This window comes from Malaclemys terrapin, chromosome 5 (assembly GCF_027887155.1).
Source record: "Malaclemys terrapin pileata isolate rMalTer1 chromosome 5, rMalTer1.hap1, whole genome shotgun sequence".
Lineage (NCBI taxonomy): Eukaryota > Metazoa > Chordata > Testudines > Emydidae > Malaclemys > Malaclemys terrapin.
In genome coordinates, this window is record NC_071509.1 from 3,386,295 (window position 1) to 3,409,012 (window position 22,718).

A 22,718-nucleotide genomic window follows, 5' to 3' on the forward strand; every position below is an offset into this window, starting at 1 on the left:
CTTGCTCAGCCAATGGAATGGCCAGCGGCGGGTGAGCTCACTGCCCACCCAGCTCAAGCAGAGGCTAAGGTTTCCTCCAGCTAGAGGCGGGTGCTGTTCCCCTCTGCAGAGCTCCGGCAAGCGTCCCCCTGCCACATCGCACAGGCTTGGCATCGGGACAAACGCTAGGCGAGTTCAGGGGAGAAGCAAGGGGAGAAGACTGTGTGTTGGGAACGGGGAGACTGCCTAAAAACCAAGCCCTGCAGTGCTCCCACCTCGTTGTCATCTAAGTCACAAGCTTCGAAGCAAGGTGTTACAAGCTTCTCCTGGGACAGGAGAGTCACGCACAGTTTGGATCATCATTTATCAAGTATTTTGCAGACCATTAACTCTCTCCTACCAAGGTTTCCTCTGCTCAGTTGCCATCTGCTAAAATTCAGAGCAAACAGCTTCTAAGGTTATTGTGACAACGCTGTGACCGGATCGAGTCCACCTATTGGCAAGCATCTGCCGCTCAAGTCATTAACCCCGCTTGCTACGGACAATGCGGTTGGAAGTGCCCTGTGATTTGGGGCACATCCATTTTTGGATGCCCAACTCAGGCCTGATTTTTCCAAACTAGGCAGGCAGGAACTGGCTTGCCTAAAATTCAGAGCACAGTTTGGGGGAAGGGCATGTCCTTTCCGTCACCCTGGCCAGATGTAATTGGGGGATGGAAGGGTGGGGAGAACAGGAGCAGGTTGTCCCTCCTCTACTCATCCCCTGGCCCATTTGCACACCCAGTTGGAACAGCACAATTTGGTTCGGGAGTGAGGGCTGCAGAGAGATGTGGAGCCAGCTGCCCCCCCTCTCACCTGTCTATTGAAATCCTCTTCGTTCTCCATCCACATGTACTCCGCGAAAGGGTTGTTCTCCTTCTCATCGTGCCCGTTCACTACCTGCTCGTCTTTGGATTTAGCGTTGGACGTCGTCGTATTGGCAACGTTGGAACCATTCATCATTACTGGTTCTGTGGGGAGGGGAAAACAGGTAGCGTCACGAGGAGGGAAGCGACGGGCCAGGACTCCCACACCATCGCATGACTCAACCCCAGAGCTATAAAGGAGGTACGTGTGTAGCGCTTGGGTCTTGCCCACCAGGGTGGCAAACCTGCCAAGCACATTGCAGATGCTCCGTGCTGTCCCACAAGATGAGAGCTTCCACCAGGTGTACAGCACCTGACACTCATCTTATTACTCCAGCATGCGCTCCTCTCCTGGGGGATGGATGTGCAGTGCCCAGAAGATCCTTAGGGAGCGATCAGCATTTACATTCATTTAATTAAGACTTCATCTTTCTATCAAAGTACCTCCTGCAGATGTAGCACATGCTGCCCTCAGGGGAAGTTCTACCAGCACAGTAACTGCACCTCCCCGAGCCGCAGCAGCTATGCTGACCAAAGCTCTGTACGCCAGCTTCGCACGTCACCGGGGAGTGTGGGTTACACACCTGGCCGACACAGCTACGCTGACAACTTTGTAGCGTAGACCTGACCGTAGCGACTCGCCTAGGGCCACACAGTCCACGACAGGGCTTGGAACGGAAGCCAGCTCTCAGATTCCCAGCCCGGGGCTTTCCCATCCCGTCCTCTTTAACCGACTTAGAACGTAAACACTAAATACGCCCTTTGAACATTTAAACGCACGAACGCTCAGGAGTTCAAGTTTCGGATTCTCTTCGCGTGAACCCATCCACGTTGCCCCACATCCGATTCCTACTTACCAGTTCGCCATGCGGGAGGTACAATAGACGCAGGCTAACATTGCAAGGCGAGCCTTGAGGGGGCAAACACACACCAAACTTAACCTTCTTGCCTTTCCTACTGAAACGGATTCCGTGGGGCAGTACTGGCCTCTCCCCCTACTGGAAGGGGGAAGTTACATGACTGAATAGGTGTGTTCATTTCAAACGTCCAGGATGGTTGCCAACCGGTACGGAGGCCATTTACAGTCCCGGCCCTCAAACCAACATCGCCAGCCCACACACTTCACAAAAAAACCGACCAACAGCAAAAATTACGACTCAGGCCCACAGAAATCCCGAGAGGAGCTTAAAAGTCACAAGACTTTTTTTTAAAAAATAGGTGTTTTTTCCCCCCTACCTTCTGGTTTCTCAGCCTGTCGGGATGCACCTGGGTTAGGTTTTTAAGCGGCGTCCTATAACCATGAGAGCTAGAAACTTTTTACACGGAAGTGGAGACACACATTCCCATGACTCCAGAAGCTGGAGCTTTAATAACTACAAATATCATGAGACATGCTAAAATGGCATGAGGAGAAACACATCTAAGTTCCTACAGTGAATGGAGGGGGAAAGCAAGGAAAGAGAGGAATGTGAGATGTAGCAGGCTATAAGTGTAGAATACTATTAAAAAATCAAACCCCACAAATTAGTTACAATGTGTCTGTAGATATTTAGTCTTCCCTGGGGTTTTGGGTAGCTCCAACTCTGGCAGATGCCAGCTTGCAAGGCAAAGGAAAAGTGGGATGAGTCTTATTTGACTCCACCCCATGCACTTTCCTGGCCACACACAAAAGAGGTCTCATTCCATAGCACCCTCTCCCCTGTCCCCGCCCACAACCATGCTGAAATGCTCTCTCCTGTTTGAATCTGGATCACAGCTGGCTTCAGATCTGGATTCTGGACAGCAGACTGACACAGTCTCCCTCCCCACCCCATGCTTCCCACAGCAGCTAGAATTCTGCAATACTCATTTGGCACTTGCTACTTTGTGGGAGGAGGGGAAGAAGCCACATTTCCTGTAGGAGAACAAGGCCTGAAATACTTACCCGTCATTTATTTGCTAGAGAACTAGACCCACTAGACAGAGGTGGATCCAAGGAATAAGGCTGGGGGGGGCTGAGAAGCCCAGCTCCCCTGCTGCAGGGATTTCTACCCGAGATCCTGACTGGTTACTCCATCTTTTGGATCAGCCTCTGGCTTGTAGATGACTCTGATGTGAAGCTCCATGCCCACGTTTTAGCTGCATCTCCCTCTACCACAGCCTCCTGGTATGTGGGGGAGAGGCCAACACCTCCTCCATGAATACCTCTGCTGCTACTCCAGTTGTCCCCAAGCAGTAGCAAGAATCAGCTTGTTCTGCTGCTGTCTATAGGGTTCTGAACAGCGGCGGAAATGGACCAGAATCTTGTTAACCTTGCATCCGCAGGGCAGAATAGCAGCAGCAGCGGCCCTGGAGCGGTCTGTCTACTGACTCTGGAAGACCACACCGCACCAGGTCCCATTTGGAAGGTTTACCACAAGCAGAAAAGCCGAAGAGCTTTTTGTTTTTAAAATGAATGCTTAAATGCTGCAAAAGTTAATGGGGTGGGGTCCTCTTCCTTGCTAGGGCAATCGCTCAAAGTCGGGGGGGGGAAGGTGGTGGGGAAAGAGTTGTGGAGCAGAGGGGGGAGGGGAAGATTACAGAGGCAGGGTGGGGCCATGAGGATGCTGAAGTTTTACAACATAAGATAGATTTCTTAGAGGAGGAAAAACTAACAGTCTCCCCTTATTTCTTTGCTCTGCTGAGAAAACAAGATGTTTACATAGGCAAAGCCAACCCCTCAGTTGCAACAATGCCGGCAGTGTTAAAGAACTGGCAGGAATTACTGATAACACTATCCACAGTAAATCCTCCTATGCAAACACAGGGGTGTGGCCAGGACACTGCTCTAAAACTGGCAGGGAGGTTTGCACCAGGTGTGAGCCAGGAGGAGCTGTACCAGTAACTGCAGAGATTGGGGCAGTTAAAGTTGCAGCACAAAAATCAAGCGCCCCAAAAATAAAATGAAACAACAAAGGACAACCTCTGCCATCCACCCACACCTTGACAGCGTCAATCCCAGGCCTGCCCCCTCAGTGCAGCTCGACCCACACTGAGCAGAGCTTTGCAGCAGTTTGCCAGTGGCAAAAGGATTCCCCCACCGTTTTGCCAGGCACTTGAGAACCACACGGCAGGGTCCGCTACATGCATCATCACTCCCTCCAGCGCTGGAGCTGGGGAAAGGAGAGCTACCCTGCTGAGCAACACCCTGAGTAGGCAGGAGGAAAGAACTGTCCACAGAGAAATCGGGGGGAAAACACTGAGCCCTGATGAGGGACACCGTGGGAGGGACACACACCAGGCCAGGAGCTCAGAGGCTCAGCAAAGGCCGGGAACTCTGAACTGGAGAGAAGCAAGATGTAGCCAGTGAGCCAGCTAGGGCTGGATTGATCTTTTGTGGGCCCCACACCCCCCGCTTTGCCTGTACTCCACCCTGAGGCCCTGCCCTCCCACCCCACCCATGTTCTACTCTGAGCCCCCACCCCTGCTCAGCCTCTTCTCCCCAAGGCCCCAAGGGAGGGGTGGAGAGGAGTGAGCAGTGGGTGGGACTTCAGGGGGAAGAGGCCGAGAAGGGCCATGGTCCAGGTACCGAGGCCTCTTCTGAGCGTGGGCTGGAGCCATGGTGAATCCGATACCGGAGACAGCTGGTTACTGAGTTATGGGGCTGTGCTCCACAGTACACCCCGGCTGTCTCCCTTTCTCACATACCTTGATGGCCGTGCTTCTCTTTTCCTTCCCACCGTGCTGGAGTCACTCAAGAGGGCATCTCAACACCAGACTACAGATGCGGACCATACAGGCCAGATGGAAGAGGACAGCTGTTTGTTTGTAAAGGAGACCTGCAGCAGGAGGCAGAAAGTGAGCCTATACCCTTCTTCCATTCTCCATGACCCGCTTGTCTTTCCACTTTGGAAATCCAGGTCCCTAGCCAGGGAAGTTCTATGGCGATTGCCAGGGCCCGTTCCACTAGTTCTCCAAGCACTGAGGCAGTGATTGCCATGAGACCAAGTCCCCCCAGCCAATGGCTCATTGGGCGGATGTAGTTTAGGCAGGTCAGTTTCATGTCCAAGGATACACAAGGGAGCGATGTGGCCAGTATCACGGCCAACCACCACGGACTGCCCTACCCCGATGGAGCAGGTACCCATTTTGCAGCTGGAAGTGGCCTTTCAGTGAAAGGCTTTTAGTCAGACCGTTTAACACAGACATCCTTTCTCCGAACTGCCAATTAGCTACTGAAGTTACAGATTCAGCGCTCTGCCCCTTCACCTAGCAGGCTCTCCAGAGACGCCCTCCAGCAAAGCTCCGTAAGGATAGAGCTGACAATCCTGGTATTTATAAGGCTACAGAAAACAGATCAACTCCCGCACCCTCCAGCCCCTGTGCCACACAGAGGGACAAACCCTGGTCCTAGAATTCCCTTTGTGGATTACCTGTCCAGTGCCCCGAGAACACTTCACACTCATACAGAGCTCTTCAGAGTTCTTTACTGCTCTTCTGTGATACAGAACAACAAAAAACCCAAGAGTTTTGGCAGACACAAACCCTCCTGCTTCAGGGTTTAACTCGACCAACAATCTTAGCCTCCCCGATACCCATTCAAAAGGCTGCTGCTAAAATCATTTCTTAGCCCGTCGCTTTGACCATGTCACCTCTCTTCACATCCCTCCACTGGCTCCCCCTGCTCAAGCACAAACCAACTGCTGGTCTTCACTTTCAAGGCCCTTCACAGCCAGTCCCCGCCCTACCTCTCTCATTTGCTACCAAGCTCTTGATTCTGAGTTTTATTTTGTTTTGTTTCTAACCAAGAAGTACCACAGCTACGTATCACCATGTTACAGATGGGACAACGAGACAGACATGGAAAGTCAGTGACGGAGCTAGGGTTGCAACTAAAACAAGACCGGTAAAAAGACACCAGCCGTGACGCTACACTCGGACTCCCATCCTTGCTGCCATCAGATTTTGCAGAGAAACTCAGTGCAGACACTTAACCACAGGTATTGTTATTGGTTTTGCGTGGACAAGTCCCCCTCCCCCCCAAAACAATGAAGCTGTTCAGCATGTGGCAAAAATGGCGGCTATCAACATTTTGCAATATACTAACACAAAGTGTTTCCATGTCGCATATTCTTAATTGTCAAATATCTCACAAATAGTTTTCTATATTTTCAATTGAAGTTCACTGACCAGATGAGTCTCTCACGGTGCACCAGCCACAGTAGACGCTGTACCAACAGTTTGTACTGCATTGCGGGTAGATATAAAGTATGGAAATTCTTAACGTAATGCTTCCCCATTGGTAAATTTTTGTACGTACATTGTAGCATCTAGTCTGCCTGGTAGAAGGTTTTAATTTGCAATTACCTACACATGCTGTACTAGCCTCTGAAATATTCTAGAAACTAGCTTTTTAATTCAGACACTTATGCACAGGTCAGTATTAGTGTTAGAGATGACAATACACAGCTTCATATTATGAATATGCAAAAGCTATGACCTAAAAAGCAGCAGTGAGGACAAAGTCCATAAACAAATCCTTGTCTCTACGTGGAAGAGGGATGAAGATCATGTTACAGCTCTTACCGACCATATTATCGATAAGACAAACCTATTTGGCCCTGAATCACATCCAGAGGTGCTTACCAACAGATCTACTAGTCTGCATGTAACATCGGATGTATCAAGTCTCCAGACAATAGCAGATGTTGGTGAAGAACAAATGGAGATCTGAGAGACGTGCACTTGATTCTGATGAGTCATCTAGCTTCAGCCCCGTCAAGAAATCTGGCATCGAGACATTTGCTGACATGGCCAAGACAACCAAATTTAAGTCTGAGAATAGAGGGACAATCACAGCAGCTGTCAGTCCAGAAATGGTTTTCTGCACAGCCCTGTCCTTCGCAAAAGGCATAGGTGATGTTTCAATGGGAACTGGGATGTGTCACCAATAAGACCTGTGTATTATCCCTCGTTTGCTGACAGAACAATGAACAGAAGACAAAGCTGAATTAGGCATCAGCTGGAAGCTCAAGTGAAGGAATTCTGGAGCTAAGAGCATGCCACAAAGAAACCACAGTGTACCCCAGAGCTGCTCTGGCTGTCTCACAGGATGGCTGGAGACAATGCCACACATTCGATGAACTGGCTGCTGGGTACTGAGGCAGGCCCCAAAAGGATTTGACAAAGCTAATTCTGTAATCGAAGTCTGACAGATAGCACAACAGTACCTCTGTGAAAGCTACAGAAAGACAGTGCCGGACAGGATCTAAGGATGGATGCAGGAAATACCAGGTGGCTGATGGACACCCTGTGCCTCCATGGCAAAAGTTTCCAAACGTCACATCCAACAAGCAGTGCCTTCTGAGATATATGGTTCAAAATCCACCTGAGACTGTAGGAGCACATCCAACACAAACACTCCTCCTAGCTGGATGCTTTCCAATGGTGAAGTAGCACATCCATCACCAGCAGCGGTGTTGTAGAAGCCCAAGACCTGTACAGTACTCAAGGACACAAGGATGCTTCTTCACACTGTATGTGTCAATATGGCTTTTGGTCCCTGGAGTCAAAGGAACCATAGTAATGAAGTCACCCGACACAGATGTTTTGGTCCTGGCTGTTCACTAGTTTCCAAAACTGGAACACACAGAAACCAAGTGGACTGAAACAAGCACTATAACCAGCACCACTCATACCTGTGCCTGCAACGGGGGACGCACCTCACTCCCAACTCCTGCAACGAATCTCCTCCTGCTCTACACGCGTGAACAGGAGGTGACTGCGTCATCCCTATCGGGTGTGCGTGACAAGGCGACCAAATCGGTGGGGTCTGCCACTCGCCTACTCGTCGGCGTTATGCACTTCCGCTCACGCGCCGACGCCAGCCCCCAGCCAACTTGTCCTAGAGCACTTGGAACGTTGCATGGCCCAACAGCTGGATCGAACACATTCCTTTCTGAAACGAGCCTTGCCCAGTGCTTGGGCCTTGGCCACAGCGGTTTTCTGCACAGGCGGAGCGGGACATGCTGTGAGCTGGCATGGTGCTGGATACCAGCCAGGCTTTCTGACTGCACGGGATTTCACTGAGTAGAGCCAAGGCCCCGAAGCCAGGAAAGCACAATAAGGCATGGTCACTGGCTGACACGGGCCTTTGCTGTTAGATCAGCAGGCAGGCTGCTCATACAAGGAGCAGGAACTGTACAGAACGTGAGGGGACTGAATCCTTCAACAAGCTTATTAACAATGTGTACCACAGCGATGGGCGCCAAAAAGATACCTGCGCAGATAGCCAGAAGGGAAAGAGTTACGTGCAGGGCTCAGAGCCACGTGTCTCGCACCAACTGTTTTAGCTTTGCAGCTCCCCTTTCGCCACGCTATCCACTGACTTCATCGTAACACAGCTGCGTCAGTCAGAGGGGGGGCAAATTCTCCACTGACTCGCTCTCCCTGGTGCAACTCAAAATTGGCCAATACGTATGTGTCAGAGCAGGGAATTGGGAAGCAGGGGTGAAACCCTGGTTCCACTGAGATCAATGGCAAAACTCCCATTGGCTTCATCAGGGCCAAGATTTTACCTCAGGACTCCTGGGTTCTTTCCCAACGCTAGCTACACAATAAAAGGCAAAGGCATTTAGCTGCCCATTGTCTCTCTCCTGGAAGAGGAAAGTAAGAATTCTGACTTACGTCTGCAATGTTACAAACACTAGTTAACATTTGTCAGACAGCTTGTGATGCTCAATATCCATGGAATTTACCCCCGAGTTCACTTCTAGGCCATCCTTTGCAGTACAATTCTCCAGCATGTAAGATTTTCATTTAAGAAATCACATTTCTAGGCCTCACATGGTTCCAGGGACATTTCTGAAAACAAGACCAAACATAAAATGATGCAGTGCTGCCTGCCTGAGTCTGCAGACAGCCTGAAACAATGGCTCTAAGAGGGGTGAATCTCCCCATTCATCTCAATAGGGTGTTAACCCTGAAATCTAAAGATGGCATTCAAATGTTAACACTCCGATTCCTTCGCAACTGATCCTTTTCATCAAACACGTTCCCCACAAGCAGCGAGTGTGCTTATCACAGAATCCCAAACTTCCTCCCTTTAGATGCTGAAAGCCCAGTTGTGCCCTGGGTAGGTGCAAAGTCCACTAGCTTCCCACCCCCTTGACAATTGCTACAAAAGTGAGCAGTGTCTTGAAAAGTGTAGGATCAGCCCAAAATCAACTGAATTCATCATCAAACTAAACCCAGGGACGACTGTACTGAATGGATTACTCATTTTCATACCGCATTCTTAAAAAAACCAAAACTCCATTTAATCTAAGGGAGCATGTCTCAAAATTGCCATTCTGCAGCATATAAGAGAGTCCAGCAATCCTGCAGCAGACTAAAGGTCCTGTTCACAGCTGCGTTTGCTCTACGGCATCTTGAATAAAGGTCTCTTTGCACCTTCACAGTGTTTTACTATAAAAATCTGTCAGGTCACATACTGGTCTGAAGTCACATTGGTGTAAATCTAGAGCAACTTCATTTAAATTAACCATTACTCCATATGTACTCTGGTGTAACCCAGGCCAGAATCTGGCCCAATGGTTTCATAGCACCCCCCCCATCAGACTTCAGATGCAATCTCACATCAGGCAGCTTTGCGCACATTGTTCCAGGGCTCTACTTCACAGTCCTCTTGCTGTCCTTATCGCTTGGCACTTCAGCTCCAGGCTTTAGCCAGAAGGAGCCCCAGAGCTCTAATGCCAGGGCTTTTTAATTCTCATCAACAGTCTGATCTTCTGGTACCCGCGTCCCCTCAAAACCCAGGGTTCCAGCTCCAGCCAACTCTTGCCAGTTCAGCAGCTCTGCCTCTTGCCAGGGGCTTGCTTAAGGTCACACCATGGTGGATTCCTTTGCTTGTGGTCTCAATGCCAGGTCATGCTTGCTCAGGCGGCTTCCCAATGCACACAGCTGAATTCAGCCAACTTGCACCGTACGGTCTGACTTGATTTCAGAGAGAGCCCAACACATCAAGAAGGTCCATCGGAAGCCAGTAAAACTCCTGCTTCTAGAAGAGGTCTCCTTCCTGCCAACGCTGATAAAAAACGGAACCAGCACTCTTCAGTGGGATTTGTATTCAGCCCTGCATGGCAGGTATGTCACACACTCAGTTCTGAGAGAGAGAAGAAAGCACCATTAGGGTCCATCAGAGTGCAGCATTTAGTGGCTTCATACAGCTCTTTGCTGCTAAAAGAAAAACCACAGCTATCTTCTGGAAAGGAAAGCAGGTAGCCCCTTCTCCACAACGCCAAGTCTGCAGTACTTGTTACACCCAAAGCACTAATACTACTGGCCTAGCTGGTGATGCCACGGGCTAAGTCCAACATCTGTGCCTTCCCTTACCCAGGCTGTTCAGGACTCTTGCCCAACCCCTCACCCTTACCCCCCTCCGTTCCTCACCTTCCCACACCATCCCTGGCAGTTCTGGAGAGCCCACCACTGTTCCGAGGTGCTAATAATGCTTTGCGCTTAGAAAGCACTTATCACCCGAGGATCTCAAAGCCCTTTACAAAATAGTAGGGACGAATCCTGGTCCCAGTGAAGACAGCAGGATTTTCCCAGGTTAGCAATATTCCCATTTTACAGATGGAGGAATGGAGGCAAAGAGAGGCTAAGGGTACGTCTCCACTGCTATGTCACATCCACAGCTGGCTTTGGCTAAGGGGCCGTTTAACTGCCTGGGTTCGAGCTGCAGCCTGCGCTCTGGGACCCTCCCACCTTACAAACATCTACACCACAATTCAACAGCCCCTTTGTCCGAGCCCGGCCAGCAGCATGGACCAGCCACGGGTTTTTAATTGCAGTGTAGACATATCCTATGTACAGTTACTCAGCATGTCTGTGGCACAGCCAGGAATAGAAGCCAGCTATCCCAGCAGGCCCCAGTGCTGTGCTGTCACCCCAAGGCCATCCCATCAGAAGGATGCTCAGAATATGCCCCACATCCGATTCAGGATGGACAAAAGTTAACTTAAGGGTTTGTGCAAGGACTTTGTCCCGTACAAAGGGCCAGTGACAGCGTGACGGAGGCTAGCTCACACCCATGGTCTAGGTAGCTGCATACCACCTGCTCCTCCCCAGAGAAAAAAGTCATATGGGGCAAGAAGAAGAGAACAGGAGGAATCGAGTGCTAACACTTCCTACCTTTCATTCCAACGTCGCCAAGTTTCTTGATGCGTGTGTTCTCCTTGCTCCTCTGCCATCTCTTCATCTTTCCCTGGATTCCGATGGTCTTGCTAGGCAACATTTCCAAAGCAGTTCTTCTCCTCCTCTTCCACCTCTGTACGGCCTGAGTGCGATCGCTTCAGCAGACTGAGCCAGGAGCCCGCAGAGCCGCCAACCTGGATCGCTTCCCAGGTCAACGGTCACATGCAGCAATCTCCGCCCCCCGCCCCCAAATCTCCACTTTGCCAAGTCCCAAGCACCAACCGCCGCAGTTTCTGTTCTAGATGGGGCAGGTTTAGAGCATTTTTTCAGCTTTGGAGAAGCACTTCCAAGATTTATTTCTGTAGTTTTCGTCTCCATGCTACGCCAGGTTAAATGTAAACTTTGCCCCATGTGTTATTTATCAGACAGTCCAGAGCAGAACTGCAACCGCAGGGTCTGTTGAAACTCTGCTACAGCGTTCTCACACCCTGACTGCATTGCAAAAACACTGCCCGGCAAGCTCTCTGGTTTAAGCAGCGACTCTCTGTCACAGATCCGAGCGAGCACCGAGTCCAGCCACTGCCCCGATCTTGGGGTCCCTGGGTGCTCTCTCAGAACACAGACCTATCGACATCCCTCAGTGTTGGAACCTGCTGTCCAGCCACCTAGCCCCCCCTGGGTGCAACGCTGACCCTTCAGACCCTCTCCCCTGAACCCCATCCCCCAGAACGCCACTCAATATGTGGGAAGCTTCTGGTTTACAGCTGAACTCTCGCTCAGGAATGCACCAGCTGTGAAGCAGTCAGCAAACACACATGCTTTGATACTCTTCCAACTTTTATGCTCTTCTTTATTTAATCATATAAAGCCCCGGAGAGTAGAGATCACACAAAACAAGGCAACAGCCCAATCACAATATCCCTCACTAGGTCACCCTTCCCTGGGGGGATTATATGTGGTCCAGCAGGCAGGGTTCTCCACCCACTGGCCTACACTGCCCCTGCCGCCGCCTCCCTCATCTTAATCTGGTGCAAAATAGCTCTCCCCCTCCAGGATTCCCTTGACAGACTCTGCTTCTAGGTGAACAGTTGCAACATCCTGCATGCCCATGGGGAGACTAAACACGATGACCCACATGGTACAAGGAGAACGGTCAGTTTCCATCCTCAAACCAGTTCCATTTCATAGAGCCTGAAGGGCAGGGTGCCAAAGGCACGGGACAGTGTGCAAGTGCCATACAAGTGGAAGGGAGTTTAGGGAAGAGCAACAAAAAGGATCAGGAGGGACTGATCTGTGAGCAAAGCCTGCCTGCTAAACACCTACAAGGATTGGGTGCAATAAGTGTCCACAGTGCTACTAATGAAGTTCGAGAAGATGTCAAACCAAACCAGGAACAGACTTGAGAAACTGCTGTGTTTGCATATTGATGGGGCCAAGGTGCCAGCGTTTTGGCCTGGAAAGACCCAAGACATTCCCCATCTGATTCATGACATTGCACGCAATCTTGAGACAGCGCTTGGAGAGGCCATGTGAACTACCTATGTGAAAATCCAACTGTAAGGACGCCCTGGTTGCATCTGCAGGGTTTGAACTCAGGATCTTTGGATCTAAAAGCACAAATCTCTATTGCCTGAGCTATCTGCCACTCGCCCACTGTCGGTGTTATGCAATTCCACGCGTGCACCGACGCCAGCCCCCAGCCAACTTGTCCTGGAGCAGCTGGAACGTTGCACGGCTCAATAGTTGGCCTGAAGGATCAAAAAGAAGGAGGTCCATTAGCTCAGAGGCAGGCGCTGACTCAAACCTCTGTAAGTGGTCTCACCACTAGAGGGTGACCGAGCCATGAATAGTGGATTACACAATAAACAATGCTGATGCAAGTATGTCACCAAAGCTACAGCAGCAGCGGAGCCTTAGATGTTATCACTTATCTGGGTACTTTAGCCAGCGGGGAGCTGTAACAGGAATGTGAGAAGACACGGTGTTGATTGGTGTCTCTGGAAAACGCTGCTGCAGATGTCAGCAGAAACTACGGGTTAATTAAAGAGCACAAAAGTGTGCATTTTATGGAGACAATTATTGGCTTGATGTGAGCCACAACAGTGGTGTCAGACGTTTTAAAGAGACGAAAGTTGCCAAACAGAGCTCTGCTGTGTTCGGAGAGGCACGTACGTGTTTAGGACTTACTCACCAGCCAGATCCCCACCTACACGCCGTCGGGAATTGGTACAATGAAGAAAGCTTTCAAGAGGTTTAAAGCTGTCTGGGAAAGACGGAGGGAGAAAAGGAACTGGAAAAACTGCCTGGAAGACATTTCACAGCCCTGCACCAGACACCGCAGCCATTCAGTGTCTGACTTATGCCGGCTTCTCGGGTCCAAAGAACACAAATTTGGGGGGGGGGGGGGGGGTTAAGACTGTAAATCACTTCTGTTGCAGTTGTCCCAACCACGATCAGGGCCCCTGTGCTAGGTGCTGCATCGGCATGGTGGGACACTAGCCTTGCTTTGGAGATTTTACAATCTCAACAGACAGCAAGAGAAAGGTAAGGATTCTTACTCCTGTTTACAGCTGGGGAAACTGAGGCACGGGGTAGATTAAGGGACTTGTTGAAGGTCAGACAAGGAATCTATAGGTACCAGGACCCCCTAGTCCCAGCCCCATTCCAGCACCTTAACCAGAAGGCCACCCTTTATCAAAATACCGCGGGGCTCAGGAACATGCAAACATGGGAAAACCTCAAAATGTTAAGTTATACTTCAAGAAACTAAACACAGGTATTGAATGAAGATGCTGAGGTCTCCTTCCTCAGAAGTATTAGCGATGGCCACAGGACACCGACTGGGGTGGGCCAGTGCTCTGAGGCAGTACTGAACTCTCTCTGTCCCTCCTGAGGGCTTGGCTGGCTGGTTCTTGCTCACATGCTCAGGGTTGAACTGATCAGCATCTGTGGGGCTGGGAAGGACTCCCTCCAGGGCAGATTGGCAGGGACTTCGGGGGTATTCCACCTTCTTCTGCAGCGTGGAGTGCAGGTCACTTGCTGGAATTATCTGGGTATCTGCCCCTTGGTCCATCCGATTCTCTGTCCGTAGCACAGAATGGTTGAGTCTCCTGAGGGCTATAATTCTTTGGTCTAAATCCTGTTGCTGAGTTAGTCTGCAGGTGATGTGGGAGGCCATATAGGAGGTCAGACTGCACGATCCCATGAGCCCTTCTGGCCTCAAACTCTGACTCCCAGGTACATGTCTCCATCCAATCCTACTTGGCCACAGGAACTAACCCAGGCCCAGAGGAGGACAGTCTCCAGCTGAGCAGTGGGGAGAGGAAGGCAGTGGGTATTGCACACAGAGGAAAGAGGGCTTTCCCACTGTCAAGGTGGACGGTGTGCTGCCGTATGGATGGTCCATGATTTGGGTGGGGAGAAGAGGCCAGAATGAAAGTGGAAGGAACTGGGGAACAACCAAAGAGCTAGGAGGCAGGAGAGGCTGAAGTCTACCCCGTTACCTTTTGATTCAGTTTCCTCACCCGTTTCACATGGGTATCATGGGAATTAGCTATAGTTAACGGCTCCACAGTGCTTCCAATACGGAAGCCACTGTATAAAAGCCCAGTTAAAGCTGTCTGAGGGGCTAGCACTGCATTTCCACTGCACTTCCCAAGGCTTGTTTGCTTTCTTGTGTCTGTTAAAATGCAACCAGGACTTGGCACTCTCTGACTTTCATGCTTGCTTTTTAAAAACCGCAATTGTGTATTAGAGACTCCCACCCCCGGTTACGATGTTGACAATCTTAACCCTACCACCTTCAATGACCCGCAGAAAAATTTGGGCTTGTGCCATTTTTTATTCTTTTTGAGGGATACAAAGGCTTGAGCAGTTTGTCTGGGCCGCTCCAGGTGACACTTCATTCCCATTTCGTTAGCCAAGTTGCCTCTTCGCAACTGATTATCACAGAACCATCAAATTCAGCTTAACACAATGTATTCTCTGTGCTTACCACAGCTCCAGATCATAGCTCTCGTCCCTACAAGTCACTGAGCATTCCCAACCTTTTCAATTAAGGTGGCGAACGCTTATAAGACACATCCTCCAAGACCCCCAAAAGTTCTCCAGCAAAACGAGGGAGAGGCAGAGCCAGACATCCTGAATTCTAAGATACAGAAAGAAGCCAGAAAATGCACTTTCTCATTGGCCGAGCAAAGCAAGGCCCTACACACCTTGACAGCATCAGTCTGTAAGGTGATAACTTTTGAACGTTGCGTCCAGTCAATTCCAGGGAACGCTCTAGGCAACGATGGGCAAAACCCTGTTGAGTCTGGTGAAAAATCAGAAAAACAGAAGGGGGAAAATGGGGGCCAAAGAGCCCCTGGTTAGCAGAGCTAGCAGCTTCAGCCACCTTTGTAATAGGCTACAGCTCAAAGAACCAGCTGATAACAACCACTAACACCCCCCATCTCAGCTCTGCCCATGCTCCCAAGAAAGTCTAAAATGCTGACCACCCCCCACCAGAGTGACTTACCTCCCAGCAAGAAAAAATACTGGTGGGCGCTTTGGTTTGCAGAGCCCCTGAAATGGGGAGGGGGGTTGTAGGGAGTCCCTGCCAGAGTGGGATGGGGAAGTGACACCGAAGGGGCTTGTAGGGGGAGTGGAAAGATGCTCGGAGCCGCCGGTGCATGCAACGCGCTAGATCCTTTTTTAAATCCTTTGCGGCTCCCCTTTACCTGCGGAGGGGCTCTTGCGACACTGGAGAACGAAGTTTCCCAGCTCATCAGCTACTTCACTTCCCTGGCAATCAGTGACTAAGATGGAAAATATACTGAAGTCTGCTTGCCGCTACCTGCTCAGAGCGAAGGCACAACATACCCAGGAGCGTCCCGCTGTTAGCGCAATCCCCGCTGCCTGGGAGAGAAGCTTTAAACGCTCTGCTCTTGCTCCGCGCACCAAGACCAAACTCATGAGAACAAGCAAAAGTGACTCCACCCTGATGAATCTTAGCCACACTTGGCACGCAGGGAAGCTGGAGACTCCAAGCCAAGAGATGATGAAGGACACGCACTACAAAACCCATCCCCCCAACTGCTGCCTAACCAGAAGCCAACCCTGGGAATGGAGTAGGGATCCCCCATCCCACCCGGTGTTGCAAAGTTCTTGCTCCAGCATGTTATGTTGTGCACGGCATATCAGGGCATCTATGGGATGGGGAGTCTTCTGCCCCTTCCCGAGAGGCAAAAGAAAGAAAGGCGGCACAGAACGTGGTGCTAATTCAACATGGGTTCTAGGCTTGGCTTTGCCACTTTGTGTGGCCTTGCTGCCTAACTTCTCATCTCAAATTCCACTTCCGTACAGTGAAGCTAGAACATGGACCCCCACAGAAGTGTCATGAGGCCTAATTCATTGGGGTTTTAAATGCCAAAGGAGGTGCTCACATTCTACAGCCACAGAGACGGGTCTAGAGCCAGTCAGTGGGGAATGTCAAGGGTTATGCCCCAGGGGCTGGGGGCTGGGCTGGGCTAGGGATCCCACCACCCAGCTCTATAAATAGCGCTGTGAATCCTTGTGTTTGCACGCTGGCTGATCATTTACCAAAGGAAACTCAACTTAGACACAGAAAACCCAGCTCTCCTCTCTTTGGATACTCGCATAGCTCTCCGCCTTCGCATCCAAGAGCAAAGGTTTTCTAGCAAACGTTTTGTTGGCCAGTAGATACCACCCCAGCTGTACAACATACTTCAGGCTTCAAACACTCACATTTTAGCTGAAAAAGTCACATCCAAAAAAATCCATTACATCTCCCTCCCCCAAGCCCCAACCATCACCGCAGAAGGGCTCTCTAGAGTAGAGTTTTAAAGTTCCTACCATGTTTCCTAGGAGTCTGTTCCACACAGCCTGACGCCCTGTAGAGGCATGTTCACCCTGGACTCCCCCCAACTCTGCTTAATCAAATTTCTACCCACACAGCCTGTGGCTATGCTAGATGTTTATTAGCCTGATGCAGCCCCACTACCCATAGCCACAGCTGGAGAGTGCACGTAGACAGCCACCAGCATTTGAGCCGTGGGTTCATCTGGCCGTGCCCCCAACACGGGTCCAGATGATATCGTGGTGTATCTACATCCGCAGAGCGGCACCAGTGCTAGAACAGGGAGTAATTGAGAGAGAGAAAGATTCTAGTGTAGACAAGACCTCCAGTCCCCTATGGAATTCTTCACTTCCCTAGAGCCTATGCCCTTCAAACCCCTGCAGTGCACTGTAATACTCCCAGGCGCGCACCTTAATACTAGTCTTGTCAACTAGACAGATTTAGTTCCTCTGAGCTTTCTTCATAAAAAGAAATCACTTGTGCATCTAGCTTCTCCACTCACCTCCTATCCTTCTGGTCCTTGGGCACCTAGAACATTCATCTCACCAGTGCCGTACACTGAGGAGTTATCAGTGCCCTGCTCCGTGGCATGACGACTCTTCATACACAGCCCAAAACGACACTTCTCTGCATTTCAAAACAAACTCATGGCCGGTCTGCAACCCGTCACTGCCCCAGCTCTCTTTCCATTTCAATTTCTCTTCCATGTTCATTTGGTTTCCTTCTCCAGTTTGCTGAAGGATTTCAGAATATCGTGTCATTTACCTAAGTGACCCCCAAGCTGCTCTCCCATTAGCTAAGTAACGGCACTAACGTTTGCCGCGGCTTACGTCAGCAGAACAGATGGGGAATCCGCAATGGTTTTAAAACAGAATTTAGGCTGCCAAGAAATTAGCTCCCGTTTCAATCTCGGATTTGGACGCCCATCCCTCCCCACGCTGCCATTTTAATCGGCTTTTGATATGTGGCAGCCCACAGCAGGTCAGAATCCCCTCCAAAGCAGAATACGGTGGTCTCACATTCCTCCCCACACCGAGTTAGCGTGAGCTCCACAGGCCGGCCTGGAAAGCATGGTGTTAGTTTAAAAGTCTGACCTAGCAGAGCTGGTCGATGTTCAGAACCTTTAACGACAGCTTTTCAGTACTATTTGGCTACAGGGTAAAATGACATTGTAGCCTTGAGTGTGGGACAAGGGCTTCTACTGCGTTTGTCCGGCTCACAGCGCAGCAGGGTCCTGGGTCCAAAAGAGGCTCCTGGAGTGTCACTGCAGCATAAAATAACAAATGCTGTAATCAAAGTGGTGCTCTAGCCCATAAACAAACATTGCTCGTCTACACTCCCAAGGAAGCTGCCAGGGACTGAGCTGTGGGATTGCATCAGAATGGCCCGGTACTGAACCCTGCTACCCTAGTTACTAGCAGCAGGTGTCACTGGGGAAGTACTCCAGCCTCCATCAGACAGGTCAGGCTAGATCAGTGGTTCCCAAACTGGGGTTCGTGATCCCCTGGGGGTTCGCAAAATGTTACAGGGGTTCTTGGGGAAAAATTCCCTAATGGCGGACAGAGCTGTCCCTAGGGACCCCATCACAGGGCCAACAGCCCGGAGCCCCTGGACTTCCAAGAGCTAAGCAAATCAATGCAAGCATCTCTATCACACTGAGGAGATATAAACTTCAAAACTCCTTATAAGAAATGGAAAGGGAGGTGGATATTTTTTGCTGTTTTTAAAATGAAATAGGAGCTAGTCTTGTTTTTAAAATATTACGAAGAACAAGTTTAAGCTTTGTTGTAACATGTGTTGTTTGCCTGGACTGCTCAAGACCTGAATGCTTGTGCAGGAGGAACTCTTTGAGCTGGCTTCTTAAATACCTTCCTGCTGGTTCACATCTCATACTCCTTGTTGAAACATGGGAGCCTTGTCTTCTAACAGGCTTATTCAAAGTGATACAAGCTACGAAGATGAGATCTTGGAAGAGTGGTGCCGTTTTCATAATGTAATAAAAATACTGTAATTATAAATAATAAATAGTGTGTAATAAGCATGTCATAAAAACACATTTTATATTTCCAAGATCACTGCTTTTGTAATTTATACTCAGATAAAGGAGAACATCCCTGGAAATATTCATTTTCAGGAGGGGGTTCGCGAGACTTGACATTTTAGTGAAAGGGGTTCCCAGGTTGTTAAAGTTTGGGAACCACTGGACTAGATCATCACAATGATCCCTCTTCTGGCCTTGAAATCGATGAATCTACCCGAAAAAAAGCCACTTGCCCCTCGGCAGAGCCAGCAGGTGCCCCGTAGCAAGAGAGACCGGGAACAGCCCAGCGCAGTTGCTGCATAGGAGCACATCCCCCACAAGCACCCAGAGAACACCCTGCAAACAGAATTCCCCCGAGACGTGACATCTCGGTGAAAAGAGCCCCCCACATGTTCTCCAGATAAAGAGCAATCAGCCCACTCTCAAAATAGCCCTGTACTTATGTACCAGCCAATTACCACTAAAGATCACCCCCCCCTCCCATTAGCAGGGCAGGGCCTTACTGAGTACGCATCCCTCCGTATTTATCTATAGTACTTCGATGGCTCCATCACCACAGCATCCGAGCACCTCATGATGTCTCATGTAGTCATCCTTGCAACCCCCTGCGCTATTATCCTCATTGCACAGAGGGGAAACTGACGCACGGGCAAAGCTTCCTGCTCAAGGTCACACAGGAAGTCTGTGGCAAAGCACGGAACTGAATCCAGATCTCTCAAATCCTAGGCTAGTTCCCTATCCACTGGGCCACGCTGCCGCTCTACCATTCCCTTCCCCACAATCTGCATTAAAGCATACAGGGCTGCCAGTGGCACTGCATTCCAGAAACAGCCTGCTTGAGGCACTCTCTCTTATCCACGCCAGAGGAAAACATGCATTAGCCGGTAAGGAGCAGACAGGCAGGTTCAGGAACTTGAATTTCATCCTTCAGTGACACCGCCAACCCGGGCTGGATACAGATTGGTGACCCAAAGGTGAATGGCTTAGCGCAGGGGTGGCCAACCGGTGGCTCTGCAGCCACATGTGGCTCTTCAGGAGTTAACGTGCGGCTCCTTGTCTAGGTACCGACTCCGGGGCTGGAGCTACAGGCGCCAACTTTCCACTTTGCCGGGGAGGGGTGGGGGGGGGTTGCTCACTGCTCAACCCCGGCTCTGCCACAGGCCCTGCCCCCTCCCCTGAGCCTGCCATGCCCTCACTCCTCCCTCTTCCCCCCAGAGCCTCCTGCACGCCATGAAACAGCTGATCAGGAGATGCAGGGAGGGAGGGGGAGGCGTTGATCAGCAGGGCTGCAGGAGGCACTGGGAGCAGGCAGGGGGGCTGATGGGGGGGTTGCTGACATATTACTAGGCTCTTTGGCAATGTACATTGGTAAATTCTGGCTCCTTCCCAGGCTCTGGCTGGCCCCCCCTGGCTTAGTGCTCACATTACCAGCTCTTGTGGCCAGCCTCAAATCATCACGTGTAACTGGAACAAAGCTCAAGATCACGTTGTGCATACGAGATAAACTGTCCTTCTTTCACCGTGCACTGAGCGTTGCTCACAAGCATTGGGGTGCCGCTGTTTTTCTCTACAAATAATAAAAAGTCCCCTTGAAGTATCTGTTTAGAAAAGAACCATGAAAAGTTAAGTGGATTTTGCCAAATCTCCGGGACTCCTGAAGCTTGATGGTGTCTCTTTAAATATCCTCTTTGAATGGACTCATAGGGAAACAAAGTCACACACATTAAAATAAAGGGGGAGGGGGCGTCTGTGGAGAGTTTTTGCCGGCCTGGGCACCATTTCTTAGCAGGAAGCTCGAGCCAGCCAGCCTGCGCGCACACAAGCCCACCCAAACACGAGGCTGGGAATCTATTCCAACACTCCCGAGAGGAACGGCTCACATTGCCAGCACTTCAGTACGAAGCGTGGTGCGCCACGTTAAGGTCTTCGGGGGGAGGGGAGCTAGTAGACATTGGATAAAAATTTTATTCCAAATGAATTGGGAGCGTCAGCAGGAGGGGGGAGGGAGGAAAACCAGCCACGTCACAGACTGACTTCGCTCAAATCCTTCCAAAGCTTTAGTCTGCCTCAGTTTTGGACGCAGCAGCGAATTGTAGAATCCAGGTCCAATCAGACAAACCATCGCCAGTGCTCACAATGGTTTCAGGTCTGGAGCCTCGAGACAAGTGACAACAAGCGTGCAACCCAACACTGACAGCCTTCGGGGCTTTATTTCTGCAGCATCTACGTGCCCAGGCAGCGCGTCCCAGCTCTGCCCTCGTTCACGAGAATCCGAGACCACTTGGCACAAGGTCCGCCCAACCTGATGGGCTGCCATTCCTGTCTCTGCAAGGCAAACCCGGCTCCAGGTCTAGCACATCCCTTTGCTCCCCTTCTAAGGGTCACCACTCGGTTTAGGACCAAGAGATTACAGGCCTAAGTTAAGGCACCAGGATCTGGGCTCCTATCCACTGCTAACACAGGAGCACTAGTAACATAATAGTTTGTTTACATCACCTCATGCAAATGACTAGAATTCCTTTACTCATCTCCAGTAACCATACCGGTGAGAGTTAAAATATTTCTTCTTACGAGTCAAAGCATATATCTCTCTCTCCCCCTCATCCCCCCCACGCTTTCCCACACACACAAAGACCCCTTTGGGGCTGAGACGAAGCATGGATGTTTTTAGGCTTGGCAGAATTCAGTTTTTACTTTTTATAATTTCGACCAGCAATATCGATGTTTATTTTGAAGCATTTTTTATTTTGATCAATTTCAATGTGCGCAGCTGTGGGAAATTATGGAGGGCTCAGACATGAATTGATTAATGACAGCAAATGTTGTGATTCAAAAAGCTAAAGCTTTCTAACTTAAAACACAAACTGTCAATATCACATGTCAAAATACACCAAATAAATATCCTTAACTCAAATGCTAATTAGTTCTCAAGCACCATTTTTCTTACTTTGCCGTAGGTGATCGAAATATACAGAGGGGCAATTTTTTTCATCAGTGTGAGTGTACACAGTGAAATCGACATTGACCGACATTTGCCGATAACAATCTAACCCTTCCAAGTCTAGACATTCTCAACCCAGGATCTATATAAAGTTACGAGCAGCTGAGTGAACACAGAGGGAAAGATTTCCTGCAACCTGAACTATGGCATTCACTGTCATGAGAGCAACAGGCCCGAACGCCAGCATGCACCAGATTCAGCTGGCTGTCCCAATCACCTGACCAGCCAGGAGCCACAAGGTTCAGCCAGAGAGAGAAGTTGTGTGTGACTGGCCATGATGTTCTCATACCAATATACAACCTGTCACTGCACGTTACAGTGGAACCTGAAGAGCCGGCATGGAACAAATACCTGAAACACGCAAGGCAAGGACGGAGCTAAGCAGCATGGAGTCTGGTCACTGACCCTGTTCTTCCCCACAATAAGACAGACATGATTCTGGAGAAAGTGGGGCTGGCAGTTCAGTAGGAAGTGCTCTGCCCTCTGACTCAATCCCAAAACCTCTGGCCAGCAGGTAGCAAGGGTCCCTGTGGTGCAGGATAGGTTGTCTTTTGGGTGAAGATTGAAACAGCCACTGATGATCATTGAAGACCCCACGTCCTGAGATGAAAAGCTGTTAGCCCCAACGTCCAGGCCCCTTTCCAAAGCGGGATAATTACATTAAGGCACCAAGTCTATTGTGTCCCATTCAGAATTTTACGCAGCTTTAATTATACTCTGCCAGTCTACAGCACCTTCCATCACTGAATCTCAGAGCCCTGTGTGAATTAGGTTTCCACAG

At 50.1% G+C, this 22,718-nt stretch overlaps 1 protein-coding gene across 2 annotated transcripts in view; it reads right to left on the reverse strand.

The window, feature by feature from the left end:
* Nucleotides 1–22,718, reverse strand: part of PAIP2B (poly(A) binding protein interacting protein 2B) — a 43,507-nt gene that overhangs the window by 13,951 nt on the left and 6,838 nt on the right. Inside the window, exons 2-3 of one of the 2 annotated variants that reach the window (XM_054029426.1) lie at nt 4,550–4,680; nt 834–988 (exon numbers count right to left, since the gene is read on the reverse strand). In XM_054029426.1, the coding sequence (XP_053885401.1) occupies nt 834–980 (147 nt within the window). In that variant the 5' untranslated portion in view covers nt 981–988; nt 4,550–4,680. The remainder of the gene's footprint in view (nt 1–833; nt 989–4,549; nt 4,681–22,718) is intronic. The other variant, XM_054029427.1, reaches the window with a different exon arrangement.